Raw genomic sequence first — 22,022 nt, forward strand, 5'->3', positions numbered from 1 at the left:
GAGGTACCGAGATCGATTCCCGCCTCCGCCTACTATTTTGTTCAAGACTGGAAAGAATGAAGCTTATTTGACTTTACAACACTAAATTATTCATGGCTTACCCTACCTGGTGGTGTAAAGTGCTACTGGTAAACATGAATATGAATTTATAACACAATGGCTAATTTAAATAAGAATGCGGCCTCATGCTAATTAGGGAGTGCCTCTTCCTATCAATCATTCCATGCCCTTGGTGACACCCATGTGTGTTTTGGGTTTTTAGGTTTGTGTGCCTGCTGTGTTCGAGGAACTATTACTTTGATTTTTGTCAAATGTGTGTAAGTCATATGGTTTTAAAAATAGTATCAGTTAATGTGGCTTTATCATAATTGTTTTATTTTGGTAAAATGTATTGTACACCCTTTGTTATGATATTTAAAGCTTGAAAGTGACCGTATACATGGTATATGCCTGGGCGTGCCTTCCGAATTCGGCAGACATTTATACAAAAAATGTAAAGGCTAGGCCATGTAGGTTGTTCGAAATGTTCTAACTTTCGTATGAACAACCGATAGCTTGTGATACGAAGTTAGAACTTGCAAGGATGTTATCGTATGTAACGTACTTGTTTACATGTACGTGTGACAGTGTACGCAGTTGCCATGTATGATGTACGTCACTACAATGTCCAGTGCCGTACTATTACGCTGACTTTCGTATTCGGCCAGGAGGACGATTTCGACCTCCTGGTTTGTTTACAAACAGAGAGGTAGACAAAAACCCGTTCTGCTTGTCCAAACACTCAGGTATCAGAAGGATGGTCCACAATAGCGTGATTCACGTAACCTGAATAGGGATTAAAAAGCTGTCACGTAGAACCATGTGCTTCTATTGTCCAATTTGCCATCAAGATTTCATATGGAAACAGTTCAGACCCAGTACACGATCATGTCAGAAATTAATATTTTGTTCTGGGTCTGATTATTCGGACTATACAATGTCATGCATATGAATAAAAACTTCTTCCTCAAGTTAGTTATTGTCTCTAAAATATCATGAAATAGTTCGTGACATAAATACCGACAGACTGTACTATAATATTTTATTAAATCTTAATACCTGTACTTACGAAAAACATCAATATTTGTTCTCTGACCTAACAGCTTCGATCAACGCCGTGTTTCTGCTGTACATGCACCCACTGACCATACAGCAGTGTTGCCAAAAATGTTAGCCCAAATCGCGAGTCAAATAATTTAAAAGTCGCTCGATTGTTTTTAAAATTCATACATTGGTATCTACATGTATGGGATAGCAAAATACCATAAATTGCCTACGCCAGATTTGAAAAGTTGCTCAATTACTTTCTTAACCATCAATTGGTGTCTATTGGATAGGAAACTGTAGTGTGGAAAATCTTCAAAAGTCATCCTATTGGGCTATTAAGTCACTGCTTTGCCAATCCTGAACTCCGCACGTGCTTATTCCACCAGCCATCTACACTGCGCATGTACTGTGACTGATTATGACCCGGATGTACCCAATTGAAAACGTCATTACAAGGTCATCTCTAGCGTGTACATCGGTGACAGTAAATCGGGCATGATCATTCGTCGGAGCATCGCACTGCTGTGACCTAAAACTTCTCCAGAATGTACTTCAAAGATGTATTTTTTCTCTAAAAGTAAGCCAACTTGAATCCAAAGATACATTATGTTAGTCCAGGAAAATTGTAGCCAAAAGTGACATTCGGAAGAATGTTTTTTACAAGCGTTATTAAAATTATCAACGCTATGCAGACGTGTTTTCATATACCAGAAAGTTCTATCTTATGTACATACATCGAATGTATGGAGCCGGTATATAAACCATTGTGAAAAGCCGTAACTCACACATACGATGGGTGTATATCTTATGCACATATAACTATCGTGTCGTCGTGCATAAAAGATAGATTTTTCGATCAACAACTCGATATTGTGCCTTATCATTCAGTAGACATTTCATTGGTTAGCTTTCATAAATTACCGTGCAATATATAGTACTTGTACTGTAGGTATAAAAGGTGTATTCAAATTTGCCATTAAACTGCATCATTTTATTGTCTCGCCTGAATGTTCAGGGAGAGACTTAGTAATCACTATGGTGTGTGTGTGTCCGTGTGTGTGTGTGTGTGTGCGTGTGTGCGTGTGTGCGTGTGTGTGTGTGTGTGTTCGGAAAAAGCTTGTGAACGCGTTATCTTGAGAACCGTAAGTGCTATGATGATGAAACTTTATAGGGGGTAGCATGACCAGAGGGTGTCGACCTGATTAGATTTTGAGCGCAAAATATGGTAATTAAGTACCTAATTTGCATAATTTATGCGTAATAAGCAAAATACCTTGTGAACAGATTATCTGGAGATCCGTATGGGGTACAGTGACGTAACTTGGTGGGGAGTAAGCGTGGCCAGATGCTCTCGACCTGATTAGATTTTCAGCGCAAAATATGCTAATTAAGTACCTAATTTGCATAATTTATGCGTATTTGATGCATATCAAGCAAAAAAAACCTTGTGAACAGCTTATCTTGAGATCCGTATGGGGTACAGTGGACGTAACTTGGTGGGGAGTAAGCGTGGCCAGATGTTCTCGACCTGATTAGATTTTCAGCGCATAAAATATGCTAATTAAGTACCTAATTTGCATAATTTATGCGTATTTGATGCGTATCAAGCAAAAACCCTTGTGAACAGCTTATCTGGAGATCCGTATGGGGTACAGTGACGTAACTTGGTGAGGTGTAGTGGGGCCAGAGGTTCTCGACCTGATTAGATTTTGAGCGTAAAATATGGTAATTAAGTACCTAATTTGCATAATATATGCGTAATAAGCAAAATACCTTGTGAACAGATTATCTGGAGAGCCGTATGGGGTACAGTGACGTAACTTGGTGGGGAGTTGCGTGGCCAGAGGTACTCGACCTGATTAGATTTTCATGAGGTCAAAGGTCACATACAAGGTCAAAGGTCAACTGAGGTCACCAAATCTTTTAATAATTAATTTTCAACTGTGCATCACATATCCCAATAACAGCTTGATCGGTCATGTAATTAAGGAAATATGACGACTTTAAGATAGTCGCTTTCTTTGTAAAGTATAGCAAAGTAGCACTTTCAATGAGTGATAACTCGTAAAGGAAGCATCTTTCTGTTTTGATTTATTTGATGAAATAGTTCATTGGTATTGCCAAATTTGATTTTTCAGCGCAACATACTTTTTCCAATTTCGTGAGGTCAAAGGTCACATACAAGGTCAAAGGTCAACTGAGATCACCAAATCTTTTAATAATTAATTTTCAACTGTGCATCACATATCCCAAGAACAGCTTGATCGGTCATGTAATTAAGGAAATATGCGACTTTAAGATAGTCGCTTTCCATGTAAAGTATAGCAAAGTAGCACTTTCAATGAGTGATAACTCGTAAAGGAAGCATCTTTCTGTTTTGATTTATTACTTTGATGAAATAGTTCTTTGGTTTTGCCAAATTTTTGGAAGGTCATTACGGGGTCATCTGAGGTCACTCAGGGGCCATCTGAGGTCAAGTTATTAAAAACTTGTATGGGCATGAAACTTGGTGGGTACAGTCATCATTTAAAGCCAAATTTTTGGAAGGTCATTTTGGGGTCACCAGGGGTCATCTGAGGTCAAATTAGTAAAAACTGTCGTATGGACATGAAACTTGGTGGGTACAGTCAACATTTGAAGCCAAATTTGAAGAAGGTCATTTTGGGGTCACCAGGGTCATCTGAGGTCAAATTAGTAAAACTGTCATATGGACATGAAACTTGGTGGGTACAGTCAACATTTCAAGCCAAATTTTTGGAAGGTCATTTCGGGGTCATCTGAGGTCAAATTAGTAAAAACTGTTGGATGGACATGGAACTTGGTGGGTACAGTCAACATTTAAAGCCAAATATTTGGAAGGTAATTTCGGAGTCACCAGGGGTCATCTGAGGACAAATTAGTAAAAACTTGTATGGGCATGAAACTTGATGGGTACAGTCAACATTTAAAGCCAAATTTTTGGAAGGTCATTTCGAGGCCACCAGGGGTCATCTGAGGTCAAATTAGTAAAAACTGTCGTATGGGCATGAAACTTAGCACGAGGGGTACAGTCAACATTTAGAGCCGACATTTTAGAAGGTCATTTCAGGGCCACCAGGGTCATCTGAGGTCATATTAGTAAAAACTGTTGCATGGGCATGAAACTTGGTGGGTACAGTTACCATCGGCCAGATAATCGTGCCCAGCCGATAACCGCCAAATTCATTTACCTCTCTACCAACAGTTATCGCAAAAGCAGGCGGTCACAAAAGCAGGCGAGACTCGTGGTTCGAGAACCGCCTTGTATGTTTTATTATTTATATATCAAATTAAAGCCTATATCATGTAGTCAGTATATGACTATATGTGTGGCTCACGCATGCAATATGAAGTACTAAATTGCTGCGTGGTAACGCGAGTCTCTTCCGCAACTATAAAGTAATGGTCGTTTTTTACTCTGTTCAAAACGTGATAACATTATCTGCTATAGCCGAAATAATAAATTCTCGATCATGAGAGGATGTACCTTCTGCGTCAGCGTATTTTTCATAGAATAACACGATCGCGTGACCTGCAAGACCGAACCTTGACTTTGCCTAGCAACGATCGTGTGATTGGTCAATTCTCAAAAGCTGTGTTTGCGCCGTAAGCGCCGGTCTTTGCGTAGTACGCTCGGCGCAAATAACTGTTTTTTTTGTTTGTTTTTAATTTCGGTATCCGGGCATGGAATTCCTGCCCGGTACTCGGCTACCCGGCGGGACTGAATTCCGGGACTCCGTCCCTACCTTAGTCCCTCGTTAGACCAATACTTGAGTATTCTAACGCAGTGTGGAACCCGCATCAAAAAGATCTCAAATTGGAAAAAATCCAAAAAAGAGCTGCAAGGTTCACCACACATACCTATGAGTATGACAGGAAAACAAGCATCACAAATCTCATCAAAAACTTGGGTTGGGATACCCTCCAAAACAGGCGCCATGTAAACAGACTGACAATTCTTCAGAAAGCCAGAGAGGGCCTCCTGGGTCTGCCGGTGGATCACTTGCTCAGACCAAACCCACGTCAATCGCTGCATACACATCCAGCAGCCTATCAAATCATAACCAGCACAAGACTGCCACAAGTATTCTTATCTGCCAAAAACAGTCAAAAACTGGAACAATTTACCATATCCTATTACGCAGATAACAGATCCAACAAGTTTCAAGGAAGCTGTGCTTAAGCACCTTCGCCAAGACTAACATTTTCACTCTGTATGCGCACACTACCCTATACGCCTGGCTCCAGCATTGGGAGTGTTGTATAGTATACCTACAGATACAAACAAATACAGCCCCCAAAATGGTCTACTTTTAGCGACCCTTAACTCCGAAACAGTTTAGTCAAAGTTAAAAATGCGATCCCCAACCCTTTGCTTACCTTTGGACGAATTTGTAGTAATCTCTGTGTTGAAAAATGTCCGGTACTTGCCCGGTACAAACATAGAAATGGCCACAGTGCTTCAGTCCTGGTAATGAATATTTCTTCCGTACTCCAGTTGTAGTAACTACAAATTTCGAACGTTTGAGGACTTGCTTTCAAGTTGTAGAAGGTGTCTTCAGTGTTAATTATTTTCATTATAAATGTCGCAAAATATTAATATTGACAATAATTAACAACCTGTTTCACCTCTCCATATATTCATACATTGCTCACCTGTGTTTTCATATCATATTTTGTGGTGAAAAATGATTATAAATGTGTAATTTGCAATCATTTTTGGAGCAATGATTTCTTCGTACTGACGGCTAAGTGCAGTGAGTGTGTATGTGAATGCACATTAAACAGATACAAACACATACACAGCACCTGTTGGAACTCCCGGTTGGAGCCGGGAGTTTCAATTATTGGAACTGTCCGTACTCCAATGGTTGTAACTGGGTTCCAACGTGGGCGTCATGATGCTAGTCTCCTACACAACCAGATTGTGTCGGCCTGACGCTCGTCGATCCTAACAAACCCGTGATAGCTACATAGTACATACAGTCTGGCGCACAGCATCATCATCCCTATATCTTTGTGTCAAAAATTGCTGTGATAGTACGGCAAATCCTCTCGTTTTTCAACAGCTACGCATTGCGATTTTGTTATTGTGATATACGAGGGGGTATCCAAAAGTTTTTGACATCACCCAGAAGTGAAAGGGCTATACCGATGAAAGCTAAAACCCATACTTGTGCAGCTTGTCTTTTGAAAATCAGCCTGCCCTGACTTATGGGAGATTTGTGTTTTTTATTATACTTACAGATAGCCAAATTGAATCAAGCACATAGTGATCATGGTACGCAAAAAGATTGACAACCGCCTACGTGTTCTGATTGAGAATGGAGTCTCCCAAGGTCACAGGTCATTGTTTGTTGTCGTTGGTGATAAAGGCAAAGATCAAGTAAGTTTCACAATTTAAAGTAGGATGTCCATCGAGTAGTATACATGCAGAGGCCTAGCAAGAGTGTCGCAGGCCCATGGACAAGGACCCTCTCCTTTATCAACCTTATTCCCCCATATTTCAATGGATTTGATAAACTTACTAAGATTGTAAACATATAGTTGATATAAGATACATTTTCTAGAGGTCATCCAGGCATCAAAACTTCATAAAAATTTGTTAATGTGGTGTGGCTCGCACTTGTGTGCCAGTGGTAAAAGTAATTGCCTACAGTTCACAAGGCCCAGGTGAAGCACAGGTCTGGCTACCTACTGGGTATGACTGGGAAAAAGGAGTACCGTACTTGAATATTTATTAGGCAAGCCTTGCTGTTTGAGGCAAGTGACCGCTCTCACTCGCCACCGCTCACCCAAAATCAATTTCTAGTAAGCGATTTTCCACTCGCCATAGACACTAAATATCACTCAGTGCATGAAAATCACCCAAAAAGGCCAAAATTTAATCCAATGCAGGCCTAATACAAGTTTCAGCACTCTGAATGTATTTGATTTATCGTAATTAGCCTTAATCCCTGAAAACGAAAGAGATGGTATCAGTAGTGCACAAGTGTTTCATATTGGTACGAATGATCTTCCAGACCTAGAAAGCAATTTGGCCACTACATGTTAGAGAGTGATTTGACCACTAGCCAAGCATCATGCTAACATGCGATTTACCACTCGCCTTTAAAATCTAGATGGCAAGGCCTGATTAGGTACGGTTGGTTTTTTTTATTGTCAAAGTTTCAAGGCACTTTAAAACAACAATTTGACTATGTATTGATCAATTTCAGGTGGTGATTTTACATCACATGTTATCCAAGGCTGTTATAAAAGCGAGACCTTCTGTATTATGGTGCTACAAGAAAGAACTAGGTTTTACAAGGTAAGAAGACTTAATTAATAATAATAATAATAATAATAATAATTTAATCTTATATAGCGCATTACAAACAAATCTCAATGCGCTTTACAGAGCATACATAAAAGCATAAACACATGGCAACAATATTAAAATATACAGCATTAAGATACAAACTAACATTTTAAAATTAATAAAGAAAATAAGTTGATGTATATTGCACAATTACGTCAGAGGCGAGCACAGGAGGACAGTAGCATGTCAAATATACAACAATAACATGCAAATCCAAAGCCAAAAGAACACAAGATGCATATTTCACACAAGGAGCCAAGCAAAAAAAAAAAAAAAAAAAAATTAAGGAAAAACCAGGGGCACTCGGCAATAATAGGGTGCAGAGAAGCCTACACATTCCATACACTAGATTTAGCAATGATTCACTCAGAGATGCCAGAAATTGCCCACAAAGGAAAGTAGTTATCACCACTTTAACGCCTGCCTATTTGTCTATTTGTCAGTTTTTCGATTAATTTTTTCACAAAACAGTTCACTCCACTCTGTACAAATAATCACTTATAATATAACTTATATTTTGAACTTCGTTCAAAAGAAGTGTGTGTTTTTTTAGATTGTACCCCATGTTTTGTTTATTTTCTTTGATTTTCAAAATAAATACTTGTAACAACTTCATCAGCAGCATGGACAACAGCTGCAAAGCTGGCTTTTTGAACTGGCCGTTGGAATCCCAACTTTTCCATTAAAAGTCTATGTGACCTGCTCTTATTCATTAGCTAGCAATGTACTTTTGTACCTGTTTCAGTCACCGAAAGAAACGTATGAAGCAATTGCAGAAGAAAATCCGCAGTGGAACCCTGGATGTGAATGAAGATGACCCTTTTGAGTTATTTATTGCAGCAACAAACATACGTTACTGTTACTATTCCGAAACACACAAGATTCTTGGTAATACATATGGCATGTGTGTCTTGCAGGTGAGTGTGTGACAATGTGTTATATGAACAAAGGGAATTATGAAAGTTTGACAGAGTAGCATGAATAAGAGAAAGGAGGCTTGAACTATGGGAATTAAAAGGATTTTCAGTGATTCTGTGAGAATATGAAAAAGTTTGGAAATGAATAGAGTATCTTATAAATAAATGATTAGTGTATAGAAAGTACTTCCTTGTAGGGCAGGATAAATCAACAAAATAGTCAAAAAAATATTAGCAAAGGTTTCTAGTTCAACTCTTGAAAATTGAGATTCTTTTACAGGGTGCCACCATGGTCAAGGAAAACATTTTATGTGACCAGCCTGCGTCAAATTGACCCCATGATTCAGGTCAAAATATACAGGTCATGATGTATGGTGGTACTCTTCAAAATATTGGAAATGAATTGGAAAAGTAGAGATAATACAGCTTCATATAAAATGTCTTATTTTGTTTTTTATACACAGCTTACAGCTTAACCACTAGCAGGCTATGTTAGCGCATACATACTATAACTAGGGTGCACAAATTTTAATTAGAGAGGGCGGCCTATCTGCTGTGTCATAGCATGACATCAGTCAATATGAGACATTAAATATTAAATGCGAGGATCCAGAGGATACATGCCTGAGAAAATATGTGCACAAATTTTGATATGATTTTTTATGGCACACATTTTGAAAGGTTTCAATAGGGTTAGAATGGGTCAGTTTGCCAGATTGTAACACCCTCAATTAGGATGCATAGAGCGTGTAGGTTTCAATAGGGTTAGAATGGGTCAGTTTGCCAGATTGTAACACACTCAATTAGGATGCATAGAGCGTGTAGGTTTCAATGGGGTTAGAATGGGTCAGTTTGCCAGATTGTAACACACTCAATTAGGATGCATAGAGCGTGTAGGTTTCAATAGGGTTAGAATGGGTCAGTTTGCCAGATTGTAACACACTCAATTAGGATGCATAGAGCGTGTAGGTTTCAATAGGGTTAGAATGGGCCAGTTGGCCAGATGGTAGCAGACTCAATTAGGATGCATAGAGCGTGTAGGTTTCAATAGGGTTAGAATGGGTCAGTTTGCCAGATTGTAACACACTCAATTAGGATGCATAGAGTGTGTAGGTTTCAATAGGGTTAGAATGGGTCAGTTTGCCAGATTGTAACACCCTCAATTAGGATGCATAGAGCGTGTAGGTTTCAATGGGGTTAGAATGGGTCAGTTTGCCAGATTGTAACACACTCAATTAGGATGCATAGAGTGTGTAGGTTTCAATGGGGTTTGAGTGGGTCAGTTTGCCAGATTGTAACACACTCAATTAGGATGCATAGAGCGTGTAGGTTTCAATGGGGTTTGAATGGGTCAGTTTGCCAGATTGTAACACACTCAATTAGGATGCATAGAGCGTGTAGGACTGTGTAAGCAGCCACCAAACTGACAGGGCGAGTGACTGGAGTGCAATTGGTTGGTGCCAGGGAGGGTCAGTCTCATTAGCGCTGAACCTGTGCTAAAAAGTAGCAGTGAACCAGTGTTAAATAGTAGCGCTGAACCAGTGCTAATTAAATAGCGTATCAACAGCTTCACTGTTCTAACATGGTGTAAAAGGAGGGAAGAATTGATGGGCAACTTACAAAGAAGATTGGTTTGATTTTTCACTGTGCTAAATCATGAAGCTCATGTGACCAAGTGTTTACAAACTAAAAGGTTCTGGGTTGGATTTCCATCTGATCACTACTGTACTTGACATTTTTGAATTCTTGTAATTGTTCAGGATTTTGAGGCGATGACACCTAATCTATTGGCCCGTACCATAGAGACAGTGGAAGGTGGAGGTATTGTTGTGATTTTACTTCGCAGTATGACATCTCTGAAGCAACTGTACACTTTATCTATGGATGTACATTCCAGATATAGAACAGAGGCTCATCAAGATGTAGTAGGCAGATTCAATGAAAGGTGAAGAAAAAGTTTATAAACATTTTGTAATTGCAAAAGGAGTTAATTTTATGTGTGTGTTTAGAATGACAACAGCAACTTTAAGACAGCTCGTATTTTCCACAATGCAACAGTCTTGTATTCCAACATCGCTTATCGACAACAGTAGATGGTTAGATACCTTGCCACATAGCATTAAAAGTACTGAAGTGAAATTTTAATATGAACAGGGCTGTTAGCTTTACTGAATTGCTTGGTATGAGATATTGTCTAAAATATTTTAATTTGTGTGAGCGCTGCCCATTGTGTGACGCAGGTGGGTGTCTGACGTGCCCCCTAAGTCATGGAAAAATTTGCAAAATGAATGGCTAAATGAAGCCATTTGGTGCACAATTTTTACACTATTATTGGTAATTTTCACATAATATTTTGATGATGCGTGAGATTTTTCTACTTTGGCAGCTCTTAGCGTGAGATTTACTTACCTTGGCTTGAGATTTTACTATTACTACTTTTGAATGAGCACGTGAGAGAGTCCCTGAATGTGTGAGTCTTGCACTCAATGTGTGAAAGTTGACAGCCCTGGTATGAATGAATGGTAGGGTACAAGAACAGGTACATAGAGATCTATATCCCCCTCTCTGTTGTATTAGTTTTTTTAAACCAAGACTTTAGATAGTACTAATAATTTGTTGTCAGCTGTAAAATAAAAGGAATACACAATATCAGATGCATGTAATATTATAATATTCCAATTCTCCAATCAATATTTAATTTTGTGTAAATGTTACTCTCCATTGCAGGTTTTTATTGTCACTGTCATCATGCAAGAAGTGTATGGTTCTAGATGATCAGCTCAACATTCTACCTCACTCCTCACATATCCTAACCATCACACCAGTACCTCCTAAGACATCAGTAAGTATAGCATCATATCCTAACCATCACACCAGTACCTCCTAAGACATCAGTAAGTATAGCATCATATACTAACCATCACACCAGTACCTCCTAAGACATCAGTAAGTATAGCATCATATCCTAACCATCACACCAGTACCTCCTAAGACTTCAGTAAGTATAGCATCATATACTAACCATCACACCAGTACCTCCTAAGACATCCATAAGTATAGCATCATATACTAACCATCACACCAGTACCTCCTAAGACATCAGTAAGTATAGCATCATATCCTAACCATCACACCAGTACCTCCTAAGACATCCATAAGTATAGCATCATATCCTAACCATCACACCAGTACCTCCTAAGACATCAGTAAGTATAGCATCATATCCTAACCATCACACCAGTACCTCCTAAGACATCAGTAAGTATAGCATCATATCCTAACCATCACACCAGTACCTCCTAAGACATCAGTAAGTATAGCATCATATCCTAACCATCACACCAGTACCTCCTAAGACATCAGTAAGTATAGCATCATATCCTAACCATTACACCAGTACCTCCTAAGACATCAGTAAGTATAGCATCATATCCTAACCATCACACCAGTACCTCCTAAGACATCCATAAGTATAGCATCATATCCTAACCATCACACCAGTACCTCCTAAGACATCAGTAAGTATAGCATCATATCCTAACCATCACACCAGTACCTCCTAAGACATCAGTAAGTATAGCATCATATCCTAACCATTACACCAGTACCTCCTAAGACATCAGTAAGTATAGCATCATATCCTAACCATCACACCAGTACCTCCTAAGACATCCATAAGTATAGCATCATATCCTAACCATTACACCAGTACCTCCTAAGACATCAGTAAGTATAGCATCATATCCTAACCATCACACCAGTACCTCCTAAGACATCCATAAGTATAGCATCATATCCTAACCATCACACCAGTACCTCCTAAGACATCCATAAGTATATCACCATATCCTAACCATTACACCAGTACCTCCTAAGACATCAGTAAGTATAGCATCATATCCTAACCATCACACCAGTACCTCCTAAGACATCCATAAGTATAGCATCATATCCTAACCATCACACCAGTACCTCCTAAGACATCAGTAAGTATAGCATCATATCCTAACCATCACACCAGTACCTCCTAAGACATCAGTAAGTATAGCATCATATCCTAACCATTACACCAGTACCTCCTAAGACATCAGTAAGTATAGCATCATATCCTAACCATCACACCAGTACCTCCTAAGACATCCATAAGTATAGCATCATATCCTAACCATTACACCAGTACCTCCTAAGACATCAGTAAGTATAGCATCATATCCTAACCATCACACCAGTACCTCCTAAGACATCCATAAGTATAGCATCATATCCTAACCATCACACCAGTACCTCCTAAGACATCAATAAGTATATCACCATATCCTAACCATTACACCAGTACCTCCTAAGACATCAGTAAGTATAGCATCATATCCTAACCATCACACCAGTACCTCCTAAGACATCAGTAAGTATAGCATCATATCCTAACCATCACACCAGTACCTCCTAAGACATCAGTAAGTATAGCATCATATCCTAACCATTACACCAGTACCTCCTAAGACATCAGTAAGTATAGCATCATATCCTAACCATCACACCAGTACCTCCTAAGACATCCATAAGTATAGCATCATATCCTAACCATCACACCAGTACCTCCTAAGACATCAGTAAGTATAGCATCATATCCTAACCATCACACCAGTACCTCCTAAGACATCAGTAAGTATAGCATCATATCCTAACCATTACACCAGTACCTCCTAAGACATCAGTAAGTATAGCATCATATCCTAACCATCACACCAGTACCTCCTAAGACATCCATAAGTATAGCATCATATCCTAACCATTACACCAGTACCTCCTAAGACATCAGTAAGTATAGCATCATATCCTAACCATCACACCAGTACCTCCTAAGACATCAGTAAGTATAGCATCATATCCTAACCATTACACCAGTACCTCCTAAGACATCAGTAAGTATAGCATCATATCCTAACCATCACACCAGTACCTCCTAAGACATCCATAAGTATAGCATCATATCCTAACCATCACACCAGTACCTCCTAAGACATCAGTAAGTATAGCATCATATCCTAACCATCACACCAGTACCTCCTAAGACATCAGTAAGTATAGCATCATATCCTAACCATTACACCAGTACCTCCTAAGACATCAGTAAGTATAGCATCATATCCTAACCATCACACCAGTACCTCCTAAGACATCAGTAAGTATAGCATCATATCCTAACCATTACACCAGTACCTCCTAAGACATCAGTAAGTATAGCATCATATCCTAACCATTACACCAGTACCTCCTAAGACATCAGTAAGTATAGCATCATATCCTAACCATCACACCAGTACCTCCTAAGACATCCATAAGTATAGCATCATATCCTAACCATCACACCAGTACCTCCTAAGACATCAATAAGTATATCACCATATCTTAACCAATTCACCAGTACCTCTTAAGACATCATTAAGTATACCATCATATCATCATATCAAAGATGACCAGCTCATACATATCCTAACCATCACAAATTTTATTTCAAAACTTTATTTCAACTCAGTGATTCAAATTGCAGCTGAATTACACATCACTCTCTTGAGGAAATATAGGAGAGCTTTTAATTTAGAAGAGTGATTCCTTAGTTACACTACTCTAACCATGGTTAAGCGATGAAGATTTTAGAGCTTCTCTCCAACAGTCAAAATTACACCAAATCTAGAATGGAACCCTTGCCAAACACCTTTCCTGCTGAAACACATAATAGAAAAATCAAAACTAAAACATCTGTTTTCTAGATCCTCAGTAGTAGCACCATCCTCTTTACTTCTGTTACAAAGCAGAATATTCTAGGACACTCTTTTATGTAATCAATATTCAGTTTTCCGAATATCATTATAATTCATGTTAATGTGTTGTTTTATTACAGGAAGATGCATTGAGTCCATCAGCGTCAGAATTAAAAGACCTCAAAGAGTCTTTACAGGATACGCAACCTGTTGGAGCATTAGTCAACTGTGCCAAAACACTGGACCAGGTGGGTTAATGATTGGATTTCTAATATGTTTTTGATTTATTATTTATCATAATGTGACATGACAATTCTTATTTCTTTTAAATTCAATAAATATGTTATTTAGTCAGTGACATTGAAAAGTAGAACTTTGGAAATAAATCTAATACTGGAACTTGCTTTTTGCAACTTTGCTACATTGTGTCTGGAACCACCAGACTTCATCAGGCAATTGACCCGATATTACACGATATACGATCGCGGTTGTATCAAGTACAACTGTTGAAAGCTGCGTTCATTCAATTGGAATTCTTACTATAAGTTAGAGCATTTTACCTTTTATTGTGTGACCAGTCCAGTGGATCAGTTGCCTGAAGAAGTCTGCTGGCTCCAGACGCAATGTAGTAAGGTTGCAAAAAGTTAGTTCCAGTATTAGATTTATTTCCAACATTCTATTTACAACTACTAGATAATTGAGAACATTCACTCATTTGACCTCGAAAAGTAGCCTTCATTCATTAAAATGACTGTAACAATTATATGGTAAAAACTTTTGATTTTACATTGCGAATGCTTTTTTGAAAACTTTGACTATGTATATCTCAATAACAGCAATTAATGTCATTTATTTTCCATCATTAAGGCCAAGGCACTTCTTAAGTTTGTGGAGGCAATATCAGAGAAGACATTACGGAGTACAGTGTGTATGACTGCTGCTAGAGGCAGGGGCAAATCTGCTGCATTAGGTCTGGCCATCTCTACAGCGGTGGCATTTGGGTAAGGACAAATAATAATCATCATCATTTTTGCCTCTAGTTAAATGTTTGCAACCGATTCAGAACTAAGGTCTCTGTATATGAAGGAATTGAAGTTCAGTCCTCCCACTATGAACAACCATCGAACCTAAGACTTAATAATCTAATAATATAATCTAACGCTTCAGTGGTCACTCACTATTGCCTTTGTGGTCAAAATGTTGGGCTAGAGATATGAAAAGTGTCCAAGTGCTTATGGGTGTTTTTTTGTTGTTGTTTTTATCTTTTCAATATGGGTGTTTTTTTTCTTCAACATATGTGTGTTGGCCACTTTGGGAAAATGGAAAATGTCAAAGTCAGATGTTGAACAGCTGTAAATGTAGATATGTGGATATTTAGAAAGGTTTTATTGAAAATAAGGTCTAAAGAACAGGAGCATGCCAGAGCTGGGTTTTTGGGAAATGCTAAGGATGTGTGAACTGCTACATGTACCTTTTTTTATAGTTGCTACCAAAATAGTTTTTTTCCTGATTTTGAGGGCTTTAAGCAGGCATCACATATTAATATGTTACTGCATACTTGGTTTTGGATTGGTTGTTATGTGATATAATGTTGCCAGCTCATTTAAATTAAAGTGTCAACATTTGTTTGCCCATATGTTGGCAAGGGTTTGACAGCATACACAAACAATGATCCACACCACAGAGAAAAGGTCATTTGAAAAAAATATTTTGCTCTACTAGTTGCACTCATGATAACTGACTTTATCTGTAATCAACAGGTATTCCAACATATTTGTGACAGCTCCAAGTCCTGAGAATCTGCGCACTTTGTTTGAGTTTGTCTTCAAAGGATTTGATGCATTAGACTACCAGGTAAGATAACATGGTTGCTGTCACACCTCAGGGATCCATTTCACTAACATGCCTCATAAGTCTTAAAATCCATCGTAACTTACAACGTATCATAAAATCCATATCACTTAAATGATATACAATCGGTATCCTTTTTAAGTAATAGGGATTTACTACAGGGACCCTTCATAGAGTTACGACTAGTAGCAGGGTATTTTTAACTTGCGAATTGTTACTTGAGTTAACGAAGGGTAAAAAGTTGAGTGAAATACATCCCAGGCTCTGATATTGCTGTTATATTTGATTCATGTGGGGTATTAGTCTTTTCGAAGTATGGCGTACACAAAAGGAGGGCAGTCTTCAATCTGGGTAAAACCTGGCAAATTCAAAAGACTTTACCTACTTCGTGCAGTGCCATCCTATTGTGTCCGCCATATCTAAAAGGCTAATTGGATTACACAGGTTAGTGTAATTGTGGCTGTACCTGCCTATTTGATAATATAACTTCAGAATTAAACATGGACATCAAGATGAGATTAATTAAATAAATATGTACTCTGAGGCTGCACATTTGTATTTTGTTGTGTATTCTACATTTTTGAGATCAAACCAAGTATAATCCATATATTTTGGAATTTCTTGCATGAATTGGTCAAATTTCATAATGAGACAAAGGCTAGCTGACATATTTGGTTTGTATGTTATGTTTCACTTTTAGGAGCATTTAGACTATGAATTAGTACAGTCAACAAACCCCGATTTCAACAAAGCTGTTGTGAGAGTGAATATTTACAGGGAACACAGACAAACCATACAGGTAAGGTATCAAATAGTGCAGGGAGTAATTGCTTTGGTTTAAGGGATTACAACTTCTGACATTTATGATATTCTGTTTGTTTCACTTTGGATTAATATTAAGTATTATTAACAAATTAACTTCTTAGTAATGGAACTTCACACTGCCATCGATCAATTATTATCGAACTAAGTATGATGTGCAATGATTTAGCTAGTTGCAAGTTAATCACTTCTATATAATAATTGTATTATTAACTTCTCTCAATTTTCGGTTGAAAAAAGTGTTTAAATTTATAACCAAATGGATTACCTTACCTGCAAATAGTTGACATTGCAAAATGTCTGAACTTTAGATCAACATTCCTAAATTGACGGAGATGAATTTCTACTAGCTGCTAAGTGTATGATTACATGTCATGTAATGTGCAGGAGTTCATGATTACATGTACCAAGCACGAGTGATGTCATTCATATAACAGTCAATGATAACCACAGCACCTAATTGAGCTGTGTCTTACTGTCGCCGAGCCATCAAAATGATTTATTAAATGTCCTGGGTCACCATAATTAAACATGTTTTAGTTACTATGTAACATGGATGCAAATGATTTCACGAGGCACTGACTCAAGTGGACCTTGGACTCACACTCTCTGTATAGGACCATGGCTCTCATCCCCATAGGGCATCCACTTCGCTTCTTTACCAAAACTCGTAAATGTGTAAAATGTGCTAAGACTTTGTTATGTTCACCATAATCGCTAACTTCTCTGTTTAATTCTGTTCTCTTTCAGTACATTCACCCAGGTGATGCACACAAGCTAGGTCAAGCTGAACTAGTAATTATTGATGAAGCAGCTGCTATACCACTCCCACTGGTCAAGGAATTACTAGGACCATATCTAGTCTTCATGTCATCTACTGTCAATGGGTGAGATCATTTGTTATACAGTATTATATACCTCATACATAGATTAGCCATTTCTGGATTTAAGATTTGTTAAGCAGTACAAATTTTGTTGTTGTAAAGTTTTGCTGATCTTGCCAATATACCATATATATCCTGTGATAACCTATTATCTGTGTGATTTCAGTTATGAAGGCACTGGACGTTCACTATCACTGAAACTCATTCAGCAGCTGAGACAACAGAATGCCACATTTGGTGCAACTAGTTCTAAACATAGCAAAGTTACCACGACAACTAAATCAGAGGCTGGTTCATCAGCAACAGGTAAGATTTACTACACCTGTAGGGCAATGTAATGTATTACCATTGTGAGTTTTTAGCCAAAAAAGTTTGAGTTCGGTGCAAGTAATATGTAATTTCCTACTGCAATGTGTGAAATATGCATTAACACCATAATCATCTTTAAAGTGTAGCTTCTGTAAGCCAACCATCAAGCTGGAATTGGCAATATATATCCAGGCTTACTACAATGGTTATTATAGGTTCAAGATATACCATCCCAAAGTGACAATGCATGGTTTTCAAGTTTTCTGACAAGTGCAGTACAAACTCTTTCTTTCGTAAGTGAGGGAAAATAAGTCCCAAACTTGGTAAGAATACAGAGAAATATGTGAAGAGTATATTCCACATTTAGGATATGTACTTTACAGTTAAAATGAACCAGCATTTGTGATAGTGAGCAACAACCTTCTTGTTAGGTTTCTTCTGTGTGTTGTAGGCTCTTCTAACGTCATATTTTGTATCTTCAAAACAGGACGAGTACTCCATGAGGTGGTGTTAAATGAGTCCATTCGATACAGTGGAGGGGATGCAGTAGAACAGTGGCTTAATGGCTTACTCTGTCTGGATGTAACCAGTGTACCTAGAATTCTCTCTGGGTGTCCGGTACCAAATGACTGTGAATTATATCCTTTGATTGAATTCTATCTGTTTGTTTTATGTTGTTTTATAAATTTTGAAGTTTATGAGAGATTTTAAGTTTTAAAAGTAAATGTATACAGATTATATTTTATCATGGTATTTACTGAATAATTTGTATACCAATCAACACTGTGTGTCAGTAAATTTGCCTCTTTGATATTTGTTGAAGAAAAGTCTTGTTTATTTAAACTTGTAAATTTATTCAAATATTTTCAATGAATATCCATGCGTGAAAGCTTCCTCTGTTTATACTCTGTTGTCCTTAACATATGCACACATATTACATCAATAGAGATACTCTATTCAGCTATCACAAGGCATCAGAGATGTTCCTACAGAGACTTATGTCTATCTATGTAGCAGCTCATTATAAGGTAAGTCAGATTTGTATGACACCCAAAACTTAATTAGTGGCGGTGATTATTAGTTTGCTTAAAAATCTTGTTGCCATATTACTGAAATACTCATACCATTGGACTGTGTTTCTGTGGACTGTGTCCTTTGCAATGGAATATCCTTAGATTTTGTACCATTTCTGAAAAAAACATTTCCCAATATGGTCAGAACCTGAGACGAAAATACCTCAAGGGACTGGCAGTGATGAACCAGGTCTGTTACGACTTGTGGATGCTCAGATCAACCAACTCGTTTGCAATCAAACTTGATCACAATCGTTATTGACATGATCTAAAACTAGTTCAAAAGAAAGTAACGCTATATGACAAATCACTTTATTCTGAATTAAAACAAACTCTTATTCAGTGTAATTTTGATGCATGCTAATAGTAGGCATGTCCACTAAAAATTGAAGTACTTTTAAATTAATTCAGACCTAACTTATTGGCTGGGAATTGATGAAAGAAACATTTTGGCGTTTAAATAATCTTAATCGGACGTTTCATTCCAGAGATATGGCCTTTTGAGTGTTACGGTTTTATATAGGGCTGCTAGAACATGTTAAAAAGTTAAAGTCCAAAAGGATTACTAACAGAAAGTGCAATTTTAAGGTACTTTTTCTTAATGTATTTATTAACTAGCGTTATCTGGAACATTATATTTGCTTATAACAACATGAAAATAAGATCATCCTGAAAATTTAATCGATTTTGTTGACATACAACAAAAAATATAAGACCTCAAAACCCATGGTTTGTTTGGTGAAACCGCAAGCATGATCATAGATGGCCGCCATGGAAAATATCTCCATAGAGGAGATGAACAATAAGTGCATTATTTCAAATGAATGGCGGTAGTCTTAAACATTGTTCAATCTTTTTACGGTCAGCACATTTTATCTTCAAAAATTATTATATTTCATCATGGCATAAGTTTGGTAATATTAATCACTACCAATTTTGAGAAATTTGCTCCAACTCAAAGGTTATCTTTAATACATTGAGCAATACACTGTGTGTGCATGGAAGCCATGATGGATAGCATATGAAATGGACATGGTAGTGAGAAGTGCATGATTTGAGATGGGCCATGTAGGCTTAAACATTCTTAAATTTCTTAACATCCTGTACATTTTGTCTTCAAAAAATAGTTACATTTTATGACTATGTAAGTTTGCTTGTCTGATTCACTCCAAATTCGGAAATAATTGCGTTTGAACACCTGATGCACGGAATGGTGTCACTTCAACCTGTTGTAGTTCTCATCTCAATAAATTTTTCATTAAAAAAAGTTGATCTCTGCATGGAGGAAGGTCCTCTCTATTTACTGACCAATCAGGAAAAAGTTTGGTTAATGTTTTCCGGTGGAATCGGGAATTTCTTGAAACACCCTGATATAGGCCTACATTTGGATCAAAAACAAGTATGTACGCCATTTAACAGGCCTGGGATTTCTTGTATCGATCAGTTTCTCCACAGACAATACGTGTGTGAGTGCACGCACACAGTAAATGAAAAATCGTTCTAGTGGAAACTGTATGGACAGTGGGCATCCCTACTAATAGTGCTCACATCCATAACAGACCTGGAATGGTAAATAACATAGGAAAGTGCCGTGTGCTACCAATACCTTAAGGTATTTTCGTTTCGGGGCAGAACAATGTTAATCTGTTCACAGATCTCACAGTGATCAGCCACAGACAAGTGTGTGGGCACATAAAATATAAACCATACACCCCAAGGTTGCAAATTACAATTTTTATGATAACTTACTTTTATGATAACCACCTAGATGTAAGTTTTGTGAAATGTTCTCTTTGCAGAATACACCAAATGATCTTCAATTACTGTCCGATGCCCCAGCCCACCATATCTTCTGCCTGTTAGGACCTGTAGACCCAACACAGAACACACTGCCTGAAATTCTCTGTGTATTACAGGTAAGAGCAACTCCTTGTCCTCCTCATCAACCTCCTCTTGCTCCTCCTCCTCACCTCATCTTCCTCCTCTCTCTTCCATGTCATCATCTCTCCTCATCCTGTTGCTCCTCCTCTTTCACCTCCTCCTCTTTCCCTCATCTCATTTTCTTCCTCTCTCCTATCCATGTCTTCCCTGTTCAAATTCTATTCCTTTCCTGTACTACAATGTGTTGTTCTCATGTATTTGTAAATAAAGTCAAGTTGTCTTTTCATCTCTTACAATCCATGCTTGCTTGTTGTCTCTCATAAGTCAATAAATCTTGCATCTTCTTTACACAACTCTCTTTTGATACTGCATACACCACCAAACATTCTTGGTGAGATCTCAACCCACTTGCAATATGATCTGAAAGTCTTTATCCTGGCCAGGGAGAAGAAATAATCTTGCATCATACTTAGTAAACAACTGTTTCACATGTGTAGGCCTCTAATCTATGCTGCATATTCGTTGGTTATATAGGTATGTCTTGAAGGAGAAATATCCAAGCAGACTGTGATGAATAGCTTAGCAAGAGGCCAGAGAGGTGCTGGTGATCTTATACCATGGACTGTGTCACAACAGGTAAATACACAACAAGATATGATGTACAGCCACTCCAAAGATAAAGGGATGAGTATTGTATTCTGATCATATCACTTTATAGATTTGATATACTAAACCAAGGCCCAGTTACAATGGATCATCTTTTTTGTTTTCTCACAGTTTCAGGATAATGACTTTCCAAGTTTGTCAGGTGCCAGAGTAGTAAGAATAGCAACTCATCCAGACTACCAAGGGGTAAGTACAGTATAAATGGTTGCCTACGAATCAGTTCTTTCCCAGCGTGGTATGAAAATGGATGGACAATGCACCAAGTAATTGGTACATCTATGAGATAATCAGATAAACACAAGCATAGTGTGACCAATCATGTTTTACTGTGTGGAAAATCCAGCCAAATGTGTTATTAGTATTACTGTTTTATTGAGAATCTGACATGAATC

At 37.9% G+C, this 22,022-nt stretch overlaps 1 protein-coding gene across 2 annotated transcripts in view; it reads left to right on the forward strand.

Annotated features, from left to right (window-relative positions):
• The first annotated feature begins 232 nt into the window (after positions 1-232).
• LOC140152570 (RNA cytidine acetyltransferase-like) overlaps positions 233-22,022 on the forward strand; it is a 66,354-nt gene continuing 44,564 nt past the window's right edge. Inside the window, exons 1-17 of one of the 2 annotated variants that reach the window (XM_072174960.1) lie at positions 233-317; positions 6,352-6,490; positions 7,323-7,414; positions 8,211-8,382; positions 10,143-10,327; positions 11,110-11,224; positions 14,285-14,392; positions 15,012-15,145; positions 15,905-15,998; positions 16,696-16,794; positions 17,568-17,704; positions 17,868-18,007; positions 18,498-18,648; positions 18,942-19,038; positions 20,883-20,999; positions 21,499-21,600; positions 21,742-21,816. In XM_072174960.1, the coding sequence (XP_072031061.1) occupies positions 6,383-6,490; positions 7,323-7,414; positions 8,211-8,382; positions 10,143-10,327; positions 11,110-11,224; positions 14,285-14,392; positions 15,012-15,145; positions 15,905-15,998; positions 16,696-16,794; positions 17,568-17,704; positions 17,868-18,007; positions 18,498-18,648; positions 18,942-19,038; positions 20,883-20,999; positions 21,499-21,600; positions 21,742-21,816 (1,926 nt within the window). In that variant the 5' untranslated portion in view covers positions 233-317; positions 6,352-6,382. The remainder of the gene's footprint in view (positions 318-6,351; positions 6,491-7,322; positions 7,415-8,210; positions 8,383-10,142; positions 10,328-11,109; positions 11,225-14,284; positions 14,393-15,011; positions 15,146-15,904; positions 15,999-16,695; positions 16,795-17,567; positions 17,705-17,867; positions 18,008-18,497; positions 18,649-18,941; positions 19,039-20,882; positions 21,000-21,498; positions 21,601-21,741; positions 21,817-22,022) is intronic. The other variant, XM_072174961.1, reaches the window with a different exon arrangement.

This window comes from Amphiura filiformis, chromosome 5 (genome assembly GCF_039555335.1).
Source record: "Amphiura filiformis chromosome 5, Afil_fr2py, whole genome shotgun sequence".
NCBI lineage: Eukaryota > Metazoa > Echinodermata > Ophiuroidea > Amphilepidida > Amphiuridae > Amphiura > Amphiura filiformis.